A 24,937-nucleotide genomic window follows, 5' to 3' on the forward strand; every position below is an offset into this window, starting at 1 on the left:
TATACTTTGCTTCCTGGTGTTAATGTTTAGGTGGTGTGGTGCAGCACGTCTGTGCTTTAGTACTTCCGTATCCCTGATTTCACTGTATGTTTAACTTAGAATCTCAGTTGTGTTTTTGGGGAGGTGCTAAGCACTTGGCCTTAGGATCAGAGCCAGATTATTTGGGGTCATTTACAGGGTGGCATTGGATCAAATCCTGCCTGCTCTTGACTGGAGTATGATGCATTGTGCAGTGAATCTTGAAGGGGAGAAAATATTTCAAAGCTTTTATTTAGTATATCTAAGGAATCACTCATATCCATTGAAGTGGTTTTGTTAAAGTACTGCAAGAACATGGTCCATTTTTGTTTTGCAGCAGTAATTGAGAATTTATTTTGAGTTTCTATTTCTGCAATAAGGTCTCTGTTGCTGATATAGCAGCAAGTTTAATTACAGCAGGAACCTATTGGTCTAATACTGTGTTTACAATATGCTCAGCTGGAAAGAGTAAGAAAGAAGGAACTTGAGCTTAAGAACATAACATAAGAACATAAGAATTAGGAGCAGGAGTAGGCCATACAGCCCTTCAAGCCTGCTCCTTCATTCAATAAGATCATAGCTGATCTTCGCCCTCGACTCCACTTTCCCGCCCGATCCCCATATCCCTTGATTCCCCTAGTGCCCAAAAATCTACATATCTCAGCCTTGAATATACTCAATAATTCAGCATCCGCAGCCCTTTGGGGCAGAGAATTTCAAAGATTCACAACCCTTTGAGTGAAGGAATCCCTCCTCACCTCAGTCTTAAATGGCCGACCCCTTATCTTGAGACTATGCCCCCTAGTTCTAGACTCTGCAGCCAGGGGAAACAACCTCTCAGCATCTACCCTGTCAATCCCCCTCAGAATCTTATGTTTTCAATTAGATCACCTCTCAGAGAGTATAGGCCCAATCTACTCAATCCCTCCTCATAGGACAATCCTCTCATCGCAGGGATCAATCTAGTGAACCTTCGTTGCACTGCCTCTAAGGCATGTATGTCCTTCCTCAGATAAGGAAACCAAAACTGTGCCTTATCACATTCTCAGGACATCCTAAAACTCTTCACAAATGAGGAATTACTTTTTGAAGTGCAGTTACTGTTATGTACTGTCCCGTGTGGAACTGAGCCATGCAAACCAGTTGTCGTATTCGATCCCCAGTCAAGAACGGAGTTAGCTGATCTTAGCCGGGAAGGCAGTAGTGGTGCCAACATTGCCATCAGCATCACTGGGCTAAGGAAGGAAATAAAGCACCCAACATTCCCACTTAAGAACACTAGCAAATCATTCCTGGTAGAAAGTATGCCCATATGCAACTTTGGTGAGGACAGGTTGCGGTTAACGGAGATAGTCCCAAATGACTGAATAATCGCTTGGGCTTACTTGGAGAGTAGCTACTTGGCTAAGATACTAGAGTGATACCAAAAACCTGTGGATGGTGGGACAATTGGAGCTTTCAAGACTGAGATAGATAGATTTTTGTTAGGTAAAGGGTATCGAGGGATGTTGTGCAAAGATAGATAAATGGAGTTGAGATGGAGATCAGCCCTGATCCAATTGAATGGTGGAGCAGGCTCAAGGGGCTGAATGATCTACTCCTGTTCCTATTACTGCAGGAATTGAGGCTTTCAAGGGAGGGTATAAGGAAGCAAATTTGGGATGGGGAACCATCTGCTTTTTTAAAAATTCATTTGCAGGATGCAGGCATCGCTGGCAAGGCCAGCATTTATTGCCCATCCCTAATAGCAGCCAGATTGTATATACTGTAAATGCTGTTTAAATAAATATATGGTTCCCGCAAAATAGCATTTTCATTTAAACTGCTTCTGACCTGTCATTCGTTTTGAGTCACAGTAACTGTTTTTGTGAAAAAGTAATCTTTGTCTCCAGATGTATTCATTTTATTGAATGTGCAATAAAACTCACCATTTCTAATTGTCTTACCTTGACAGTACTGCTGCCATTATCAACTAACCTTTTCAACCTGTTTAAAATACCTCAGTACATCCACTATTAATATAATGTAACTATGTTTTTATTGTAGGGTATAAGCCTCCTTTTTTTAATAAAAAGAATCTCCTCTTCCCCTTTTTTGCTCTTTTGCCACTCCCCCCCCCCCCCCCCCCCCCCCCCGGTTGAGAAAGATGCCACTTTGAAACAGCATCATTTCTGCTCTATTTTCACCCCCTACCTGTAGGAAAGAGCCTGAGTTTCCACTTGATTTCTGTCTGTGACTGCTCAAGTCCCATGATCAGGAACTCAGTCTGTGGAGGATCCTGGGCACAGAGTTCTTTGTTTTAAAATCTGATCTATGTTTTGCAAAAACTGAAACATGTTTATGTATAATTGTTGGTTATATAGCTGCTGTACTTTCAACAATATATTATTTGGTTCAGCTTTCAGGTGAAATTTTTCTACATTTGCCAGATCGCCTATTGGCTCCACGCGTTACCAGAACTGTATTTTCAGAAAGTTAGAAAGGTGATTATATACACATTTTTTGTTATTTACACCACCAAAAATCATCTTAACATTTAAAACCAAATGTATCAACAGAATTTGCATAATTGGAAACTAAATGTTCGAGTGGTTCAGTAAGCTTTAAGATCAAGCATCCTCTGGTCAGGCACTGCTTGGATGTCTGGTTCAAACCCTCTGAGGAACTGATACTCCCTTTAGTGTTCAAAAAGGATGTTGAATTGTATGCAAATTCTACTGAATCCACTGTCCACTTCCTTGTTGGTTTGTAAGTTCTTCCTCCCCACAAGTATATATATTTTTTTAAATGACTATCAATGGGGTGTGACTGCTTCTGAAGTCCTGTACCCATTTTGCTGCTCATGCAGAGCTCTTTACACTACTTGCTTCCTTGCCAAGACTACCTTCCTCATTCTGTGCACCAAGTGATTATTCATTCTTGGTAATTTCAACTTCCACCGTTTAATTTTACTTCCTGCCTCTCGCTCCCCTTGATTGCTCTGCCCTTTAACCTCACCCGTCACATCAACTCCTACACTCAAGTTCATGACCAGCCCTTAGACCTCAGCATCTCACATAGCCTCAGTCACTGATGTGAATATTTCTGACTACTTTTTCTCCTTTACCATCCATATCTCCCTGCCTGCTTCCAACTCCACTATTGTTAACCACCCTAAAAAAAATGTATTCTCCCTGAACCGTCAGTAATTTGCTCTCTAACTCTCCTAATCCCCTCCCCTGGCCTTCAACCATCAATGCTGTCGTTGATCTGCAAAGCAATCTCTCACTTCTGCCTTCAATGCCCTCATCCTGACCAACACACTTACCATCTCCCAACCCCATTGGTACACCTGCCAACTCACACCAGTAAGTCTGGGGGTTGCAGACTTCAGCGCATTTGGCGCACAGCTGGTCTTGCCTTCCACTGCCAAATCTGGCTGCACCATATCAAGCGTCGCCACAAATCCCCCTTCAGTGGTCAAACTCTCCTACTACGACAGGATTATACTGACGGTCTAAGAACAATTCGCAGCTTATCTCTATAACAACCTGCCTTCTCAAACCTGTTTCCCATGCCACTTCAAACTCACCAACTACAAGGAGCTTGTGGATTACTTCATCTCAAAGATTAAGAGGATTCATGCAGATGCCTCAGGTGCCACCTCCCACTTCCTCCCCACTCCAACTAATCATCTCTCAGCCCCTCGCTTATTTTAACCCCATCCCCCTTCCATTTCTTAGCTTCTTTCCCATCTTCTCCCTGCCCCCTCTAAGCTCACCTCTTCTATCAGATCCACTTGATCCCCTCCCCACCATATTACTGACTGCTGAACTAACTGATGGCCCCAATGCTTGCCAACATTGTTAATGGCTACCTCTAATCAGCTTGCTTTCAAAGCTGGTCATCATCCCCTCCTCAAAAAAGCTCACCCTTGGTCTATCTATTCTCCAACAATCCAGTTTTTAACCTCCCTGTCTTGCCCAAAGTCCTTGAACGAGCCATTGCTTTCCATTACTCATGTTTGAATATTTTTAATGCTGTTTCCACCCTGCCCATAGCATTTGAGACTAGGTAATCCATTACCTGAGCCAGGCAAGTTTGCAGTACTCCAAGGGCACTGTTAATAATTGACTATATAGCCTGGCTTAGTAATTGGAGCTAGAGGGGTAGACCTGTCTCTTGGGGCTGTGAATCTTCCCAGTTGCCTTCAAATAACCTTGCAGACCAATACTATTGTGGGTAGAGTGCTCCTAGCTGGACAAGCAGCTTACCAGAGCTTTGTGCTGAGAAGCTATGTGGATTTAGCTAGTTAGACTCTAGTAGTAACTCCTCTGCACAATTGGGGATCCCTAATCCTTTGCACCTAAACACTCAATTTGGGTAAGTGGGATGTGTCCCTGTGTTGAGAGTGCACTCCACGTCAAGCAAACTGAAGCTGCCTATTTTGATTTTTCAGTAGTTTGGTTTGGAGACTCTTAAGCATGATGGTTATTTTCCACATCTACCAAATGCCCAACTGGTCAAGAAAAACAATAGATACTGGATTCAAATGAATTTGCTTATAAATTTGCCCTTTTTTTGTACATAAGTAAGCTACAACCCACCAATACATGCTGTGAATGTATGGTAAATGAAACATGTCACATGTTTTTATTCATTGAACAGCAATATTCTGCTGACTGAGTGCACCCACTACGAAAAGGTGGAAGTAATGTTTTGTGAACTTTTTCTCTACTTCACTTCAGAGGAGTTGTCCATGACTTGATCTGAAGACCTTTGTGAATGCTTCTAGAATATGGAGGGCAATAAATAGATCTTAAATAATGACTGAAATTGTGGTTTAAAGTTCATCAGTTTTAAGGAAGAGTATATATATATATATATGGTTTTGAATGCAAGGAAATGATGTGTGTGCGCCCATTGTTGTATCATTTATTTTGCTGCTAAATTATGTTTATTTTTGCGTTCCTTTCTTGAAGTCCTCCCACGCCATTCCTCCAGTAAGAGAGCGAGCGGGCAGAGAGCTGAGCAATCTGCTCCCAAGCCTCTGATAATCCAGTTCTTCATCTTTACTACAAGATGTACAAGAGTGGTTGAAGTGATACTCCTGACTTCTCCCTCCCTGTAGAGAAGCACCTGGTTTCCTCTCCGCATCATCTTCAGACGACATGACTGGTATTGGGAACAAACCCTCTGGGGAGTTGTGGGGCAGATCTGCATCCCTGCTTCATGGCACACATGGTGTCTTTTGGACTTCTTAATTTCTGTTCCTCATGTGTTTCAAATTGTTAAATCTTACAGGAGGATATCGCTCGTCAGCTGTACTACATTTGCCTTTACATATTCCATATCACTGGTGCCTATATATTAAAGTAAGTTTTTAGCATGTGTCTGCTGCAATTATTTTTAAATTAGATCACATTTTGGCTTTATTTTTGTACAGTGGAACTTTGATTATCTCCCAAAAAGGATCTCTTCTCTCTTCCCTCACCCCATTGTATTATGGAAAATGGCAGGTCATCGAGATTCCCTTGAACAAGGAGCACATTTAATCCACTGTTCAGGGGCGCAAGAAGCCCCTTGTGTATGGCCCTCCTTGCATTCTGTATCTTTTCGGATATTTATTGAGTGAGTTATTCTCAAGCTCACAAGTTTTTTTTGAAAAGAAACAATGTAAGGAGAGCCAGCTGTTGATCAGTGCACTCCTCTTGCATCCCTTTCCTCTAGTGATCTCTCCTATCTGCTGCCACTGACCCTCTGCTCCCTTTTGCACATTGTTCTCCTTGCATTCTATTTCTTTTCAAATCTTTTGACTGCTAGAGAATATAACTAACTAAAAGATTTCAAAAGAAGTGGTACACCGTAAAAGTGGCTAGTCAGCCTATTCTGAACAGCTATTCTGTCTGATCCTCTCGTTGCTCCCTGCTACAGGGCCTGCTAATATTGACTTCTGAAAACTCTTGTGGATAATACGAGCATGAAGAATCGAAATTCCGTTGTACTATATTGGAGTGTACAGGAGTTAGATTATATTGCAACCTAAAGGGCGGATCTTCATATTTTAGCTTTCCCCTGGCCATAATGATGTTGCTTAGGTAACTCATTTTGTCCAACTTAGACTACTGAAATATTTTCTCCAATTTTTTTTGCTTCTCAGAGTCTGTTTGAAAATACAAGAAATTTGACTTGTTGCTCTGATGCAATCCATCCATTGGTTGTATATTACAGATCTTTTAATCGACTTGGATTAAGGAAATTAATTTTTTTCCCATTAACTTTTTCAAGCATTTTGTTCAGTTGCGAGAATACAGTACAAATCAAATCAAAATCAAATCAACTTTTATTGTCATTGTTAGTGCACAAGTGCAGTGCAACGAAATGTAGGCTTGCGGCTCCCGAGAGTGTACATTTAGATTAAGACATTTAAACATTCAACATACATTTGGCTTGTAATACATTAACATAAACATAACCATAATAAAGTGCATTGGCAGATGTGCAGGCTTTAGAGTTTATTTGTGGAGTTCAGTAGGATGACAACCCTGGGAAAGAAGCTGTTCCTAAATCTGGTCGTACGGGTGCGAATGCATCTGTAGCGTCTCCCAGATGGCCGGAGGGCGAACAGACTGTGGCTGGGGTGGGTAGGGTCTTTGATGATGGACCGTGACCTCCGTAGACAGCGTTTCTGGTATATGTGCTCTATGGTCGGTAGCCGGGTGCCGGTAATGCGTTGGGCAGTTTTGACTACCCGCTGCAGGGCTTTCCGGTCATAGTAGCTACAGCTGCCATACCATACTGTGATAACAGTTTGTCAGGATGCTCTCTATAGTGCAGCGGTAAAAGTTAGAGAGGATCAGGGGTGACAGGTTACATCCCTTCAGCCTCCTTCGGAAATATAGGCGCTGCTGGGCCTTCTTCACCAGAGAGGAGGTATTGAGGGACCAGGAGAGGTCTTCCGTGATGTGGACTCCGAGGAACTTAAAGCTGTCCACCCTTTCCACCACAGCCCCATTGATGTGGATGGGGGTGTGACTTCCGCCTTTGGACTTCCTGAAGTCCACAATGATTTCTTTGGTTTTCTTGATGTTAAGGGCCAGGTTGTTATCGGCGCACCACTTCACGAGATGCTGGACCTCCTCCCTGTAGGCTGACTCATCGTTGTTGGTGATCTGGCCGCCTACCGTGGTATCATCCGCAAACTTGATGATGGTGTTGGAACCATGAACAGCCACACAGTCGTGGGTGAAGAGGGAGTAGAGGAGGGGGCTCAGCACACATCCTTGTGGGGCCCCAGTGTTCAGGGTCGGGGGGGGGGGGGGGGGGAAGGTGTGGTTACCCATGTTTTTGCATGATATAATATCTTTTGCTTTGGATGTATTAAGTGCAATGCCAAATCAGCTAGCAGGGATGTAGTAAAGGAAGTTCTCTTAACTAGTTTCTGGGACGATGTGACCAAAATTTGACTTTATTTGGTCAGACGCAGTGAATTTGCTTAGGAGCCTCACATGGTAAGAAATTCTATTTTTGACGTTTTGCCATAGACCAAGTTAGGAACCGACAATCCACTCACCAGGAGTGCTTGTTGACAGACACATGAGCTTTTGTGTTTTTTATGTAATGTTCTTGATGATTTTGAGCAAATGAATAGTGAGGTTTTTTTCCCCAAATACTTTTAACTACTTTCTTTTTGTCATGCATATTCTCCCCCTCCCCCTTTTTTCTCGCTACATGCGTCCCATTATGAGCATTTGTGTTTGCAGTGGAGATGATAGGCACCCATTGACCTGTTCCTGGGTTCTGCTGATATCACTAGTAGGGAGAATTGAGGTGCAACTTAAGGTAGAACCCATGCTGATTTTCCTATCTATCCTATTGATTGAATAGCTAGTTGAGATTGACAACTCAAAGTCTCTAACCGTGAATTCAAGCCTAAAATGGGATTTAATGCTTGGATTTTCCTTGCATATTGCAGAACACTGATGTATAGCACTATGGAAGTCCCCCTGTGGAAATTCAGTTTTTTTGCACTTCGAAGTTCTGAAATTGATCTTCAGTAGTTACATTTGATTTAATTAATACTCGTGATTTGTGTATGCTGTAACCAATAAAACAATTCACAATGGCCTCAGTGCCCCTGGGTTACACAGGGAAAAATCAGCCAAGGTTCTTTCTCCTGTTTACTATCTAGTGACATCTGCTGGAAAGTGTCCATGTGTTGATGTCGGGTAAGGACAACATTAGGCTTGTATGTCCTCCACAGTTGAATAGTCTGCCAACACTTGTCCAAGCTTACACATGAAGGGTCGCCATTTTGGTAAGGTATCAGAGGGAGCCTGTGGACCCTTACTCAGCAGAATTCAATGCCCTCGGGAAAGTGGGGTGAAAATTGGTGGGGCGGAGAGCAATGACAGTATTGAACCCATTGACTTGGTGTTGCTTCACAGTATTCAGAGGAGCTACTTTATTGCTTCAGGAAAGTAGCCAGCAGTTAATGCACTGCCTTGACCCCCTCTTTCACTGTATTTCTTTAATACAGTAATGCCAAAGTTTACCATGTCCAATCTGAAAATAAATTGTGCCACATGTAATATGCTTGTGATAACTTCAAGTTTAAGTGGACTCATGATGCCTGTGATAGCTGGTTTAATGAAAAACACTATGTGGATGTGGCTGCTTCAAGGTGGGTATTCTCTTGAGAATAAAAGTAACAGTCCAGTATGACATTTAGAAGTGTACAGAATTCTTGTACCTTATTTAAGCTTGATTTTGTTCGTGATTTTGTTTTTCTTACAGCCTTCACAGACTGGGCTTGATTCTCTCAGTGCCGCATTACCTGGTAGAGCTCTTGTTTCATGCATCACGATTATTCTACTTCAGTGATGAAAACAAACAAAAGGGGTAAGAGTAATTTTGTGGACATTTTTTAGGAGTATGAATTGTCAAACTGTATTGGAGTACAACCAGGTGTTTTTCTTTTTTTCACCATTAAAATAATACGTATAGGGGCTCACTCCAGGACTCAGCAAATTTACCCAGTAAGTGGAAAAGCCAGTGGGACCCACCTTCAATCCAAGTTCGCTGATCTCAGCAAGGGCAACACTACTGGCATAATTAGCCACAGCACCCCTGGGTTGGGGAGTGGAATACTTGCTTGAGTTTTGTTCCTGTTTGCTGTCCAACAAACAATGCTGGATGTAAGTGCGGACTTCTGATGAGGACAAGATTAAGTTCAATTAATGTCACCAGTAATCAAAAATCCTGTCAAGCCTCCCCACATAAACAGTGGCTACTGTGAGTGAGACTGCCCTAACTTATTACATGTAGGTGGTGGGGAAAGTCTGTGCTTGGCACTAGAGAAGGAGTAATAAAACAGTTGGAGTAGAAGTATAAAGTGTCGTTGAAATAAATAGTGAGGAAATATTAACAGAGGAGACAAGGGGAAGAAAGAGGCTTTGAGGTACGAGGAGATAAAAACGCTGTAAAAGGGGCAAGAGATAAAGTTAAATGAGAAAACTGAGGAAAAGATTGAGCCACCCTGCCAAAAGTCAGGAATTGGAGTTGTGATCAAGTATTATGCAGCTGAATGCACAAAGCATTGAAAACAAAATTGGAGAATTATGGGATATTGTTGGTATAACAGATATGGCTTAGGTTTGGGCAGGACTAGGAACTTAATATTCCAGTTTATGCCATTTTCAGGAGAGATGGTGGAGGGAAAAGGGAGTTGGTTGACAGTCTTATTAAAGGATTTTATTACAGTGCTAGAATGCAAGGATCTTCTAAGGGATTGTGATATGCCAGGATCTACATGGATAGAATTACGGAATAGGAGAGGAAATGAGAGTTCTCGGTGTACATTACACGCCACTAAAATCAATGGAGATGATTTAGAGGGGAAGATTTGCAAACAGTTCAGAGAGATATCTAAAAACAGCAAGGCAATATGTTGGGTGATTTAAACTATCCCAAGTGAGACTGAAGTAAAGTATGTGGTCATGGTGGGAAATGCTTTTTAGAATGCATCTAAGACTGCTTCCTAGTATGTTGCTTGTCCAACAAGAAAATAAGCATTGCTTGATTTAGTTCTGGGAAATGAAGTTGGACAGGTAACTGATTTGAGTGGAAGAGAACAATTGCAAAATAGTAGCCATGACAGTTATGTTCAATGTGAAAACTGAAAAGGATAATGAAGAGTTAAAGATAAGCGTGCTGAACTGGAAAAAGGCATAGTTCACGGAGATAAGGAGCAAACTGGCTCAAATTAATTGGGCAGAAATGTTAGCAAACAAGTAGTGGGAGATCTTCAAATATGAGATGGGCTGAGTGCAGAATAGATACATTTCTACAAGGCAAAAAGGGAGTACATGACAGGATAGAATTATACGGACAGCAGCGGTTCAAGAAGGTGGCTCACTACCACCTTCTCAAGGGCAATTAGGGATGGGTAATAAATACAGCCTTGCCAGTGACGCCCACATCACGTGAATGAATAAAAAAAAGGATTTAAATTAAATTGAAACCTAAGAGGAAAGCACATGATAAAACTAGGACTAACAATACTTTTTAAAAAAAACATGATGGATGTAAAAAATCATGACGGATGTAGAAAGTGTAGTGGTGAGATAAAAATGGAGATTTAAAGGAAATACGAAAAAAGGCTAGCAGTTAATATAAAATGAAATAATATGGACTTTTCTAAACATATTGAAAGTCAAAGAATAGTTAGAGAGGGTGGAAATGCTCAGAGGTAATGGGGAAAATCTAATTGTGGAAGAAGAATGACAGATATTAAATATTTTGTCAGTTTTTACAAATAATAGTGGAAGTGAGAATGTAGGAGTACTAGAGGAGGATGTGGAACAATTGTTCAAGATAACTAATAAAAGGAATTGGTTCAGGAAAAATTGGCAGAACTCGAGGTGGATAAACCACTGGATCCTGATGGCATGAACCCTCTGCTGTTGAAGGAAGTTGGAGAGAAGATTGCAGAAGTCTCCTTAGATATACAAATTGTGCACTGGCAGATAGCCAATGTAACACCTCTGTTCAAGAAGAGAGAGAACGATAAGCTGGGTCACTATGGACCAGTTTGTCTAACATCACTAATGTCATAACCTGCCTTTTGATTTACAGATGTTGATGGGTCTGCTGTGTATTTCCAGCACTTTCTGTTTTAATTTTGGCTTAATTAGTTATGAGCTGGTTGACTGACGGGAAACAAAGGGTTAGGGTCAATGGGTATTATTCGGTTTGGAGAATTGTTGGATGCGGGGGTCAGTACTTGATCTACTTTTATTCCTGGTATATAATTTGGACTTGGACTATAGGGAACACTATCAGAATTTGTTGATCACACAAAAGTAGGGGGCTTAAAAACTGTGAGGAAGACTGTAGCTTCAGAAGCATAGGTTAGTGGAATAGACAGCCTCATGGCACATAAAATTTAATGTGGAGAGGTGTGAGGGAATACATTTTGGGGAGGAAAAACAAAGAATAGAAATATACACTAAATGAAGCATGTGGATGAACAGAGAGATCTAGGGGGTGCAAATATAAATTCCCTGAAAGTATGAGTGTAGTTGGATAAAGCCATAAAAAGCCAATAACATTTTGGATTTTATAATTAGAGGCATAAAGTACAAGAGCAAAGAGATAAATTTGTTCAAAACATTGGTTAGGTAACAGTACTTTGCAGTTTTGGATGCCCCATTATCGAAAGGACACAAAGCCAGAAAGAGCATACAGCATGGATTCACCAGGATGATACCAAGGATGAAGAACTATAGTTATGAGGAGAGACATGAGATACTGAAGCTATTACCACTGGAGCAGAGAAGACTAAAAGCAATTTTAATACATATTTTAAAAGTTATGATGGGTTTTAATAGGATTAATATGAAAAGACTATTTCCACTGGTTATGGGGAGTTGGTGAAAAGCTGTCATCAGTTTAAAATTGTCGCTAAGAGAGTTAGGAACAAAATTAGGAAAAAAGTTATTTACCATTGTTGGAACATGGGATGCTTTGCTACACAATACAGGAAACTTTTTTTTATCCGGGACCGACGTGGTGCCGGTTCATCAAAAATTCCGGATAACCGAAAGCTATAGTGAAAGATACGGAGAGCTGAGAGCGCCGTATAAAGCAACAAACCCTGTTGCAAAGCAACAAACCCTGTTGCTTAGCAACAGGTTCAGAACAATGGCCACAAGTTTCAAGCGTCTCTGTAGCTTAGCAACAGCTGCAGCCACACCCTTGCACAGCAACAGATCGAGGAAGGCAAGTACAATATGAAGTAAAACTTACCTGAACCTACTCCTGAATTTTGCCGGTTAACTGAGATTTCCAGTTATTTAGGTGCCGGTAAATCGAAAGTTTCCTGTAGTTGAGGCAAGATTACCGTATTAGTACGCTAATACATTGTGCCACTCGATTAGAATGCTACAAATAACTGGTGATCACTGGAACTGTAGAATTATTTAATATAACAATGTGTTGAATGAGTACTAGAAAAAGATGATATAAACATCTTCACCATTTTCATCAATAAGGTTTTACAACTGGTCTAAAAAGATGTGTGTTTTTTTTCTCCCTAGCTTCACTCTCTGGGCTCTACTTTTTGTAATGGCTCGCCTCCTCACACTGACTCTGTCTGTCCTCACTTTTGGCTTTGGCCTTGCGAGAGCAGAGAATCAAGACTTTTCAGTAGCAAATGGAAATTTCAACACATTGACTGTCAGGTGGGTCATTGAAGTGACGCTTGTAGTCTGACATTTGAAAAACAGTCCTACCTATTGTTGCCGGAGTGAGGATATGTTTGCAATGTTATTTTAACATTAAAGGTATGGGTTACTGTTATTTTGGTTCCCAGGTTATGAATTGCTGACATTTTAGTGTTGAGTATATGGCTTAGTTACATTTTTGGTAATTTTTTTCAAGAAGTATTTTTCTCCTCATTTCACTTTTGTTCATGCCCCAGTGTCTTGCATCACCCCTGGCCAAGGTGACTGCTGGACCTTCACCAGCACCACTTAGTAACTAACTGGTAACTGTTGTGCAAGGGCAGCCCAGGTGACCTTTCATTTAGAATTTCCTCCTTTTCTGTGGGGAAGTATCTGGTCTGACCTCAAGAGCTTTCCAAAATAACATCGCTGAGATTGGTAATGCAGCCTACTGGACATTGCACACATGGATTGCCATTGGCAATCTGCTAGCATATATCAATTGTGCAGAAAGGTTGCAAATTTAGCCTGAATGATGTTTTCTTGATTCCAAGAAATCCAATTTTCCCAACCTTCTGACCAGGGACATTTCATCCCTTGAACTCTCCTTTCCCCACCCCCACACTAGGAATTGCTTCTGGTCTCATATTCCCCTTTGCTAGAGTATACCCTGTTGTAGTAAGTGGCAGGTTATTGCACAGGTTGCCCGCCTCTTAAATGCAAATAAGTTCATTTTAAACTAAGTTTGTCACCACCCCATATCTTCATTTATCTAGTGCGAATAGGTTTAGCTTCCATAGCATCCTTCAATGATCTCAAGTCTTCTTTGAATCCTTTCCATTCCTGTACTATCTTTTTGTAAATATAGTAGTGGACACAGTACACTGTGTGATCTCATTAAAGTTTGATAGTGTCAGTATCAATTCCTTACGCTTCTAGTGTACGGATCTATGTTTAAACCACAACAGTTTGTGTCTTTACAGCTGTTGCCATGTCTTGTCAATACTTTTAGATCTTTGCAAGTTTAGCTTTTAACTTCAAAAATCCTGATTTCCCACACAGTTTGGTACCATCCATAAGCTTAAAACAACATATTGCCTAATGCATTCACCTAGATCGTATATAAAAATAAAGTAGAAGACCTTTCCCAGGAATAATATGCTGGTCATAATTACCCAATTAGAACTTCAACTGTTTGTTACACTTTGTTAACACCTTATTCACCAATTTTCTACATTTTTAAAATCCTTTGTTATGTCCCAAATCTGCTGAGGTATTTTTTCTTAATGTAGAGAAAACTAACTACTGTACCATATTACTACCATCCACCAAGATTTGAACATGTAAAGATTTGTTATTCATCTTTGATTCCGGCCTGAGCTTTATGTAACCTACTTGTTCTTGGTTTTTTTTATGCCTTGGCAGTAGATTTATCAAAATGGTTGGCATTTGATAGAACTGTTTTAGACCCCCATCTGAAACTTTTCCCAGGATTTCTTGTTTAAAAAATCTGGAGGAAATCATGCTGTTACACTTTTAACTGGTAGCTGTTGTGAGTGCAGCCTAAGTGACCTTCCACTAGAATGTTTCCTCCTTTTCCATGAGGAACAGAAGAAAACCCAGGGAGTAGTTAGAATGTGGAACTTGCTACCACATGAAGCAGTTGAGGCGAATAGCATATATGCATTTACGGGGAATGTAGATAAGTACATGAGGGAGAAAGGAATAGAAGGATTTGTTGATCGCGTTAGATGAAGTAGGGTGGGTGGAGGCTCGTGTGGAGCATAAATACCAGCATAGACCCCTTGGGCCAAATGGCCTGTTTCTGTACTGTTATTTCTATGAAGTATCTGGTCTCTGAAATCTTGGATAAATTCAAGACATTAATTTTTTTTTTTTTTAAGGTCATACAGTTAGAATTACACAAATATGCCCAGTCTAGCTAATTCATTATTGCTTTTGAAATAAAACTTTTGGTAATCCCATTTCTAAAAAGGATGAATCCTGGAGTTTATTTCTGTGTGTTAAAGCATAACTTGTCATGAATTGCCAAGTTGATTAAAAGCTTATTTTGTTTGTGCAGGACCACCTCATGAGTGAACATTATGTTGTGGGATAGGTAATGGAAAGAATTTCTTTGTATGTTAGTTTAGCTGGTCATGAATTATGAGTCAGAATAAAAGCTAATTCATTTCATGCAGCTACCCCTAACATGGGCCAAAATTAAATGTGTTTTTCTGGACTCTCCACGTAATCTACTAAAAGCAGCCCTCATAGCTTTTTTGCCAGGAATTATTATTTGAATCTCTCGGTTTACAAAGATTTGCATTTTCTCAATTCCATGGTCCAAGTTAGTACAGGAAACTTTTGTGATATCCGGCACCGACGGAACCGAGCTGTTGCCGTCCCATCAAAACTGTCGGACAAACCAGCGCTAATGTTAAAACATACGGAGCTTTTGAGCTCCGTATCTAGCAACAAACCCTGTTAGCTTCTAAACAGTCGGCCGTAGCTTGCAAGCGTCTCTGTAGCTAAGCAACAGCTTTAGCTAGACCTTGCAGAGCCTGACTGGTGAAAAAAAGCAACGAAAAGAAAAAAAACTTACTGAACCGACTCCTGAATTTTGCCGGTGGATCGAGCATTCCGGACAGTTAACCTCCAGATAAACCAAAGTTTTCTGTATTAACATTAAATCTGAAGAATTGCAAACCTCTTTTCCCCTACTTTGATGTTCTATTGTTTGAAGAGGGTGAGCAAAGGAGGAAGGAGCTTTTCCTCTTTCTTTAAAATGAAATTCATCCTTCAGACGGATCTTGAGGTTTCACTTTGCAGCAACTCTTTTTTCTCATGTATTAGTTAAAAGTCAATGCCTAGAGAGAGAGAGAAAGAAATGAGCAAGAATTGGGGGGGGTGGTTTACAGAATGCACTTTTTCTGCATAGTATTTTAAAACTCCTTGCAGTGGAAGTGGGATGATCACGCCAATGGTTTGCATAACAAAAGCCCATGTAAAACATTTCTGTGTGAATCATCAAATTTCCCTGACGTTATGGAGCTTCAGGGATTCTACAGACAAATGCAATCTGTTTTTAAAAACTTACAGCCCTGCTTATGAGGTCATCTAGTATCAGTTTGGCTCATTTGGAAGCTTCTCACATCTGAGTCACACAGTTGTGGACTCAAACCCCACTCCAGGAAATAGCCACATAATCTAGGCCGACACTCCATTGCAGTACCGAGGGAGTGCTGCACTGTTGGAGGTGTCATCAATGGAAATATTCAGAGAACAAGTTTTCCCAGTGTCCTGGCTAACATTCCTCATTCAACTAACTAGCCATTTGTCTCATTACTGTTTGTGGGATCTTGCTATGTGCACAAATAACTGCTGTTGTCTACATAATGGTAATAACGACATCTCAGAATAATTCATTGTATGCAAAGCATTTCTGGACTGATTCTGAGAAATGTAATGAGGTACCGTATAAATGCAAGTCATTTTTTAGTGAAACAGATGGTACAGAGCGCAGCAGTAATTTTGTCAGTACAGGAAACTTTGTGCTATCCGGCACCGACGGGACCGAGCTGTTGCCGTTCCCTCAAAACTGCCGGACATACCAGCGCTAATGTTGAAAGATACGGAAGCTTTTGAGCTCCGTATCTGTTAACAAACCCTGTGCTTCTAAACAGTCCAAGCGTCTGTAGCTTAGCAACAGCTTCAGCAGACCTTGCAGAGCTTGACTGTTGGAAAAAAAAGCAACGAGAAAAAAAAACTAACGAAAACGGCTCCTGATTTTTGCCGGTGGCTCGAGCATTCCGGACAGTTAGCCTCCGGATAACACAAAGTTTCCTGTACCACTTTCCCTGGGATGAGAAGGTTGTCCTAATGAGGAGAGATTGAATAGATTGGGCTTATACTCTCTGGAGTTTAGAAGAATGAGAGGTGATCTCATTGAAACATATAAGATTCTGAGGGGGATTGAAATGGTTGATGCTGAGAGATTGTTTCCCCTGGCTGGAGAGCCTAGAACTTGGGGGCATAGTCTTAAGATAAGGGGTCGGCCTTTTAAAACTGAGATGAGGAGGAAATTCTTCACTCAGGGTTGTGAATCTTTCAAATTCTCTACCCCAAAGGGCTGTGGATGCTGAGTCGGAGTATATTCAGGACTGATGGTGATCGATCTTTGGACTCTAGGGGAATCGAAGGATATGAGGATCAGGTGGGAAAGTGGAGTTGAGGTTGAAGATCAGCCATGATCTTATTGAATGGCGGAGCAGGCTCGAGGGGCTGTATGGCCCACTCCAGCTCTTAATTCTTATGTTCTTTTTTTGATGAAGGTTCGGGGGTGTTGATTTAAGCCTTGGTTTTTAATATGGGATCTATTCCCTGAAACAAATGTAAAATGAATGGCATTAGATCTGAGTTTTTTTTAAAGAAGAAAAAACTTTCATGGTTTTCCTCCTTCTCTTTAGATTTCACTGTCGCACACCATCCCCTAATCAAGACAGTGGGCAGTTGGCTGACTCCTAAGCCTCAGTAAATGCTGGTCTGTAACTGGCCACCAAGAGGGCTATGATGGCTGTCTGAATTTTACTTCTTCCCTGCAGAGAAACATTACATTGCATTTCTGTTCTCAATTGCCTTGGCAATTAGGAAGTCACTATGTGGGGAATTGTGACTGGCCTCCACTCCATCGCACAATACGTTTCACAACCAACGCAGCACACAGGGATTTCGTTTTAAATTAAAAGGTGCTCTGCTGAAATTGTATTTCCAGATGACTCCGTGCTGAAGCAGTACAAAGATACTTAATATAATTTGTGATATAACAAGCCTATGGCACTGCCGTCTAGATTACATTTGTTTTTGTGCAAGTTTTTAGTTTGAATAATCATGTAGTTCACTGACCTGTGGTTGCCTTTGTTTGAACAGGATCAGTTGCTTAGCAGCTATTTGTCTAACACAAGCATGGATGATGTGGAAGTTTATTAACTTCCAGCTGAAGAAGTGGAGGGAGCACACTCAGAATCAGATCCCCAGAAAGAAAATAGCTAATACCAAGAACAAACCTTCAAAAAAGGAATACAACAAGGGTTAGTATCAAAACCTGGAGATCTCATTACTTTTTCTCCTTTCCTGAATCCTCCATTTCATGATTTAATCTTCTAAACCAAAAACACACTCAACATTTTGTTAAATTTACAGGCATGATTCATTGAATGATAGCTTTTTTAAAAAAAAGTTAAATAAACTGACCCTGAAATTCGGTGAAGGTTATCCCAATCTCATGCTGTAACTTCAGTGGGAGATAGCGGTAACCTGAGGAAAAAAACAGCATAAATGGCTGTTTCTCTGAGGATCCTGTGGAAATTCAGGGCCCCTATATCTAAAATACTTTTATAAACCATATATTGTGTGCCAGATGTCGCTCACCAGGTTTTGTTACAGCTGTCCTTAGAGCTGCAGTACTTTTGGGGCCAAAAAATGATCTGAGGAACAACAACTTATTTCAAGAGCTAGTCTTTGGAGAACAAGCAAAAACTAAATGGAACACCAAAAGGTGGTCTATTGAGAAAGAACCAAGCAGGAGTAAGAAGGCTCCACTTTCTTGGATTAATCCCCCGAAGTGTCTGTAATGCTGCCCAGGTGTTTCAGCCACATTATGGGAAGGACTTTTATTTAAGCTAAAAAAAAAAGCACCTTAATGAGCCTTTTGCATTGTCTGTGTGCAAGCCCCTAGCATGCTATGTGCTGCCTGATCATGTGGACATGCACAGTATGCATCAGTAATGGAGTCAGTCTGAGGCCACAGTGTCCTATATATGCTCTGGTGCTTTGCATCACATTGCATTGATCTCTGAGTAACATGAACTTGTGTTCAGTTCCCAATAGTTTGACTTTGTTGCCTTAAAAGAATGTAGCTACACCTTTTCAGAATAATTTATTGTGTGTTAAATCTCCTATATCCTTATGAAACAGCATATCACCTGCTTTACCATGAGTAATACCATGGAAGATCTACAGTTTTACTTAAAATTGCCAAGCTTGTTAATTGATTTTAACAGACAGCTACTCCCTAACAAGTGTATGGTTTAAACCATTCTCTAATTATTTTATTTCCATTTGTTGCATTTTTGGGGGGAAAAGACACACCTGGTCACAAACATCTTCCAGTAATATTCATCCCTTCATTGTTCTAACTACTTGCCCTTTCACAACTGTTCAGCATAGCATTACAGATATAATGGCTTATGAAAAAGGTGCTATGCATATCTGACTTATATTCTTTATTCAGAAAGGTAATTAGAATGTGTCATGAAATCTGTGATATCTAAAGATTTATGCTAGTTAGAAAGTAGATATGCAAAAGAGAAACAATTAGTTGACTCTTCATGAAGCAACAACAACTTGTATTTATATAGCGTTTTTAATGCAGGAAAATGTCCCAAGGTGCATCACAGGAGTATTATAGGACACAAATTTTGACACCGAGTCACACAAGGAAAAATTAGGGCAGGGGCAGATCAAAGAGGTAGGCTTTAAAGAGCGTCTTAAAGGAGGAAAGAGAGGTAGCGAGGCGGACAGGTTTAGGGAGGGAATTCCAGAGCTTAGGGCCTAGACAACAGAAGGCATGGCCACCAATGGGTGGTTGGTGGAGGGGGTGAGAATTTTGAAATTGAGGCGTTGCCAATGTAGGTCAACGAGCACAGGGGTGATGGGTGAACGGGACTTGGTGCGAGTTAGGGGACGAGCAGCTGAGTTTTGGATGACCTCAAGTTTACGTATGATAGAATGTGGGAGGCCATGCAGGAGTGCGTTGGAATAGTGAAGTCTAGAGGTAATAAAGGCATAGATGAGGGTTTCAGCAGCGGATGAGCTGCGTCGGGGCGTAGACCGGCGATATTACGGAGGTGGAAATAGGTGGTCTTAGTTATGGCACGGATATGTGGTCGGAGCTCATTTCAGGGTTAAATATGACACCAAGGTTGCGAACAGTGTGGTTCAGCCTCAGACAGATGTTAAGAGGGATGGAGTCAATGGCTAGGGAATGGAGTTTGTGGCAGGAACCGAAAACAATGGCTTCAGTCTTCCCAATATTAAATTGGAGAAAATTTCTGCTGATCAGAACTGGATGTCGGACAAGCAGTCTGACAATTTAGAGACCGTGGAGGGGTCGAGATAAGTGTTGGTGAGGTAGAGCTGGTATCAGTTAGTGGGGGAAAAATTAATTTCAATCTGCACCAGTTGATTCCAGCTCTCTTTGCCTGTGTGTGATATTATTGTGGATTTATGATCCCTGATTAATCACCTCTAAATTCAGAGGGTTTTTATTACATGCTGTCTCTAAATTCACAGCCCTTCTGTAGTAATGTTCTGCTTCTAAATGCTATTCCTATACTAGATGGTATTTGTGCACGTCCCTAGTTGCATTTCTCTGATGAGAAACAAAGCTTTCATACCATTCCTGCAATTTAATACTTTACAGTTATCCTTATTCTGTTTTTTGGCAGCCTACATGAAGCAAAATGACCACCTCCAGGTTCTGAGGTTCATTCATGTAGGGGTGTAGCATGACTTCCAGTTTTTCCATGGAGGAAAGTGCCTCTAAGTACAGAGTCACATCAACTAAATGATCAAATAGAGGAGAAACTCTAATAAGCTCTTGGTCTCTAGGATAAGATTAGGGTGGCAGGTCTGTAGCCAATCCCTACTCTAAACAGAAGTATGGATCTAATCTCAAAAAATGTGGATTGATGGGAATTATCAGTAAGAGCCACACCCCTATTTTTGGTGTTTATTATTTGCACAAAGTTTTTGTCATCTTACTGTATTTTTTTAATGTTTTTGCAGCTAATGCATCTAATGGAACAGTGAAGACAGAAAGTGGAACATCACCACGTGCAAGGAAAACAAAAGCTTCATGAAGCTGGATTTTAAAAATTGAGAAATTTCTATGAGGGGGAAAAAAACTGTGATAATCACAAATCTATTCTATCCCGTCTCACCCCTAAACCACTCTACTTTCGTCACTATCTGCTGATCAGAGTTGAGCAAAGAAAATGATGGCTGACCCTGTTGAGAGGCTCCTCTTCTTGCAGCCTTATGAATGGCCGTGAGGTATGAAACACTGTCGTCTTACTGTCCCAAACAGATCAGCTATTGGAAAAGGCCTCGCGAGTGGTACATGCTCAGCTCTGATGGGGTGCATGCCTGCAGTTTATTTGCTCGTCAGTTTTGGATGGAGGCTGGAGGACACCTAAATGATGGGAAGGTGGCTGTGGTAATTGGGGTGAGATAGAAATCAGCCAATCAGATGCCTTTACCAAAGGCTGTTGTGGGCCACGTTACCAGTGCAACAGACATGAATTTTGGACTTTGTCCTAACAATGTATTCAGAATTAAATATGAAGATTGTCTTATTACCTGGAGACTGGGCCTATCACAGCTTCACTGATTTATTCTTGCATTGTCTCCCCTCCCCTCCCCCGCCCCCAAACAATGAGTCTGTTGTGCTGTTTACATTTAAAGAAGTACAAGAACACCCCAGACCCTAACTGACTGTGAACACAAGTTCAAGTATAAAATGTAACCGAGTTCTTTATACTACTGTATTTCCCATAGCACCAGAAAGAGAACTCAACCTCACCCTAGCTGGTTACTGTGTCGCAGTCTCCAGTGTTGCACTAAAGATGTGTTGACCTGAATTAATCAATATGTCCCTGCAGATACAATGGCACATCATTGAGTGCTGTCCACACCATAAATACAGGCTTTGGCTCCAATTTGTTTTTTATTAGGTTGGTTAAACATGTAATTAATCTCTCGCTGCAGAATTCCTCCAGCTTGTTCAAACCACAGGGTGAGGATTTTTTTTATTTATTTGATTTTTTTTTAAAGGATTGATAAATGCTGCCAATTATACCCCAAACTTTTAAGTGGGGTTTTGTTTTACTTTTGTGACTTTTCAAGAGAAACTGTGTGTATGTGTTTGGCCGCCATCCCTCTACCCCTCCCCCTCCCCCCCCCCCCCCCCCCAAAAAGTTCTTTATTCAAGTGTCCTTGATGTGAAATGTAAAAAATGACCAGCCAAAAACAACCATGTTACAATAATACTGTAACTCAGCAAAATGGTTCTTCAAGGGGGAGTTTTTTTTAAAGTTTATGTTAAGTGAGCAAATTGGTCTTTTCCTGTCTGTGTGTTTGTGTGTTCTCAATCATTTTAGTTGCTTCAAGCCTAAGCCAGCATAGTGCTTTGCCCATAGATGCATGATGGAGACTGTGCCTTAACTTTGACAAATGTTGTCTACTTCTGTAGTCTTAACATGAAAAGGCATCAAAGTTTAACCACTATGTCTAGTCCATTTCACTGTCTATTCTTTCATCTCAAACAAAAGCAAATCTTTAATTTCTGGTGTTTTTATAGCATTTTTAATGATTGTTTATTTTAATCAAAGAAAAATCGTTTTGCTGTTTTTAAGATGTGGGTTCTGGATCCAGCCTGCCCTAACTGACAATTGTCACCAATAATATTTTACATGACAGAGTTAAAAATTATTTTAAAACAGATTATCTTCTAAACACACTTATTGTGGAACCTGCTTTGCCCCACAATATTTCCTTATAAGAGGCAATTAAATGTTTTAACAGGCTGATTCTCTTTGGAAATTTTCTTTTGTTAGACTCCTTGTTCAGGGCAATCTCGTTTAGCAAATCCTTATTGTGGGTTATCTTTATGGAGCATCTTAACTAAGGTGGTTGGGTGATTGGCTGACAGCTCCTGTTCAAGTTATATGCATCTTCAAATATTACTTTATAACGATCCCCACTCTGTGACAAAGTTGTGTAATGGGAAGGTACCTCTTATTAATTTAGGCTTGGTTTCTACCATGCGCTCCAATAAACCTGGTCGAGCTAATGCCCAATGTTGAAGTTTCATGGTTTTGACAAAACCCCTGCTAAATGGAGCCTTGTACATGTACCCATTCGTCTTTCAGAATCCCTTGTACACAAAAATACTAAAATCATAGGCCTAGAAATTCGGTGGCGCCAGTCTCGCCAAGGCGCCGGAAGTACCGCCCTGGAAGGAGTCGCGAACGCACGCCAGAAATTCAGTTTCAGCGCCCCAGACGGAAGTGCAGCGCTACTCAAGGCGCCCCGCATCCCTCTTGGGGCGCTGCAACTGAAAATCGCAGCACAGCGTGCCGCAGCGCCACACGCTGTGGCACGGCGCGCTGCGGTACTGCAGGCCTTCCTCCCCTTAAAGGGGAGGGGCCTGCTGCAGTGCGATCGGCAATCGCGAGTGCCGGCAAACGAGCCTGGCACTGAGGAGAAGTGCCGGGCTCTTGGGAGACAGCCGGCACAACGCCGGGGGGGTGGGGGGGGGGGGGAGCTCAGGAGGTCGGGGACGGCAGCGTGGAGAGGTGCTGGCAGGCTGCCAGCAAAAAAAATGGCCGCTCCGTGCCTCTACCGCCGCAGGTAGGCCCCCCTGAACCGGTCGCAAATTGCGACCGGCGTTACAGCGGGGGGCGCTACCAAATTTGGCGATCAGGGCGCTGCGCACACCGATGACGTCATCGGTGGCGGCGCAGCGCTACCAGCTAACGCCGCCATTAGCGCCCCGCTAAATTTCGCGGGAGGCGTGGCCAGTGGCGCTAAACCCACTAAGTGCCCTCTTTGGGCGCTAACTGGTGGCGCAGCCCACCAAATTTCTGGGCCATAGTGTATTTGTGTGCATCAAATTTACTAAATGAGCATGTATGTATACATGCTCACTTGCCCAATTATCTGTGCCAAATCACCACGTGTACACATACTCACGTACTGAATCGCCTTATATACAAGCCTACAACTGATTCATTTGTACTGAATCACTGCATATACGCATCATATTTTATCAAAACATTGTGTGTACAGACATGTTGACCATGTGCCATATTACTGTGTATGTAAACAAAACACATACACATGCCAAGTAAACTTCTACACACACCCATCTACCTATATTGAATCACCAAGCACACAACCATCCATTTGTACAAAATTAACTGTACACACACTTGTATAATGAACCACTGAGTTGAATAAACTTACCTGTTTTGTCTTTCTATACAAATAGGAAGCTGCATTGTGCTTGTAAACTTCTATGAACAATTCCATGAATTGTTTCCTAAAACAGAGTTTGAGGTAAATCCCACTATTGCATACTGATTAACACAATGTGTTGGTGCCTAAATTGGAGCACAGTCCAAGTTTCTTTCATCCTTGCCCACTGCTGTGAATGTTGCATGTAGAATCAGCGTACAGGGAGGTAAAATACTGTTAGACTATCTCCTGCTCGTGTGTTTGGAGTTGAGGACATTTCACATTCTGACAGTGATACCACTGTTTCCAGCCTAATTTTAGTACCCCAGCTCTGTGACAATGGACAATGCATGCAGATTTTATTGCATTTTCTCTGTAGACTGGAAAAAAATGATTGCTTCTGTACTTAATCAGTACTTTAGGGATACAGGACATCCTGTGTGACTGACAGGATGGGCAGAGCTGACCAGAATATTGATCTTATCCATGAGGAAATACTGAAACTCCAAAGGGATATCTCAAAGAGCAGAGATTTCCCAGCCTATTTTCTTACAAGTATATATAAATAAATTTAATTGTCCTTTTTTTAAAAAAGGGGGGCACTGTGGGTAAACAGCAGCGTAAACTTTATTATGTTATGACATGAAACATAACCACTTAGCTGGTTATAGTTAAAATGAGGATAGTCCTGAATGTCAGAAGCCTTTCTAAACTCAGTCATGTAAATGTAGTTGATTTGTTTTTCTAATCCATTTTGTGAATCAATGTAACTGTAACAGTTTCTTGTTCCCAGTCCATTTGCTTTCGTGTTCAGATGAATATGTGGCCAGGGAAGTGGGAGCCTTTTTTTTTTCCTCTACTGGTACAAGAGAAGATAGTTCAAGGTGATTTTTATTTAACTTTACATTGTCATTTTGTTATATTCAGTTGTGGGTTGTAGAACACAGTACCGTGTCTTTCAGTTGCTAATCCAAACATACCTTCAAATGCCAAGCTCTCTGTGTAAGTGTATGTTTGGCGGCAGGGTCTTGTAAGTTGAACATACATTTTGAATCTGATGTTATAAAACCACTATTTCTGTAATCTGGAAAATAAACTTGTTGCCTCATCTGTAACATTTTAAATTGCTTGTGATC

General features: G+C 41.2%; 1 protein-coding gene across 3 annotated transcripts in view; it reads left to right on the plus strand.

Annotated features, from left to right (window-relative positions):
- The window catches only part of LOC147108818 (translocating chain-associated membrane protein 1-like 1), a 126,404-nt gene that overhangs the window by 100,927 nt on the left and 540 nt on the right, over positions 1 to 24,937 (plus strand). The window contains exons 6-11 of one of the 3 annotated variants that reach the window (XR_015080671.1): positions 2,417 to 2,501; positions 5,302 to 5,372; positions 8,794 to 8,898; positions 12,597 to 12,740; positions 17,652 to 17,812; positions 20,571 to 21,009. Coding sequence is in view for 1 of the 3 variants with exons in the window: in XM_086005699.1 (XP_085861825.1) it covers positions 2,417 to 2,501; positions 5,302 to 5,372; positions 8,794 to 8,898; positions 12,597 to 12,740; positions 17,652 to 17,812; positions 20,571 to 20,644 (640 nt within the window). In the remaining 2 variants the exon portion in view is untranslated. Of the gene's footprint in view, positions 1 to 2,416; positions 2,502 to 5,301; positions 5,373 to 8,793; positions 8,899 to 12,596; positions 12,741 to 17,191; positions 17,471 to 17,651; positions 17,813 to 20,570; positions 24,926 to 24,937 lie in introns of those variants that run through there. The other 2 variants (XR_015080672.1, XM_086005699.1) reach the window with 2 other exon arrangements.

The sequence above is a fragment of the Somniosus microcephalus genome, chromosome 13, assembly GCF_052327205.1.
Source record: "Somniosus microcephalus isolate GS21.2 chromosome 13, FLI_Smic_1.0, whole genome shotgun sequence".
NCBI classification, from domain to species: domain Eukaryota; kingdom Metazoa; phylum Chordata; class Chondrichthyes; order Squaliformes; family Somniosidae; genus Somniosus; species Somniosus microcephalus.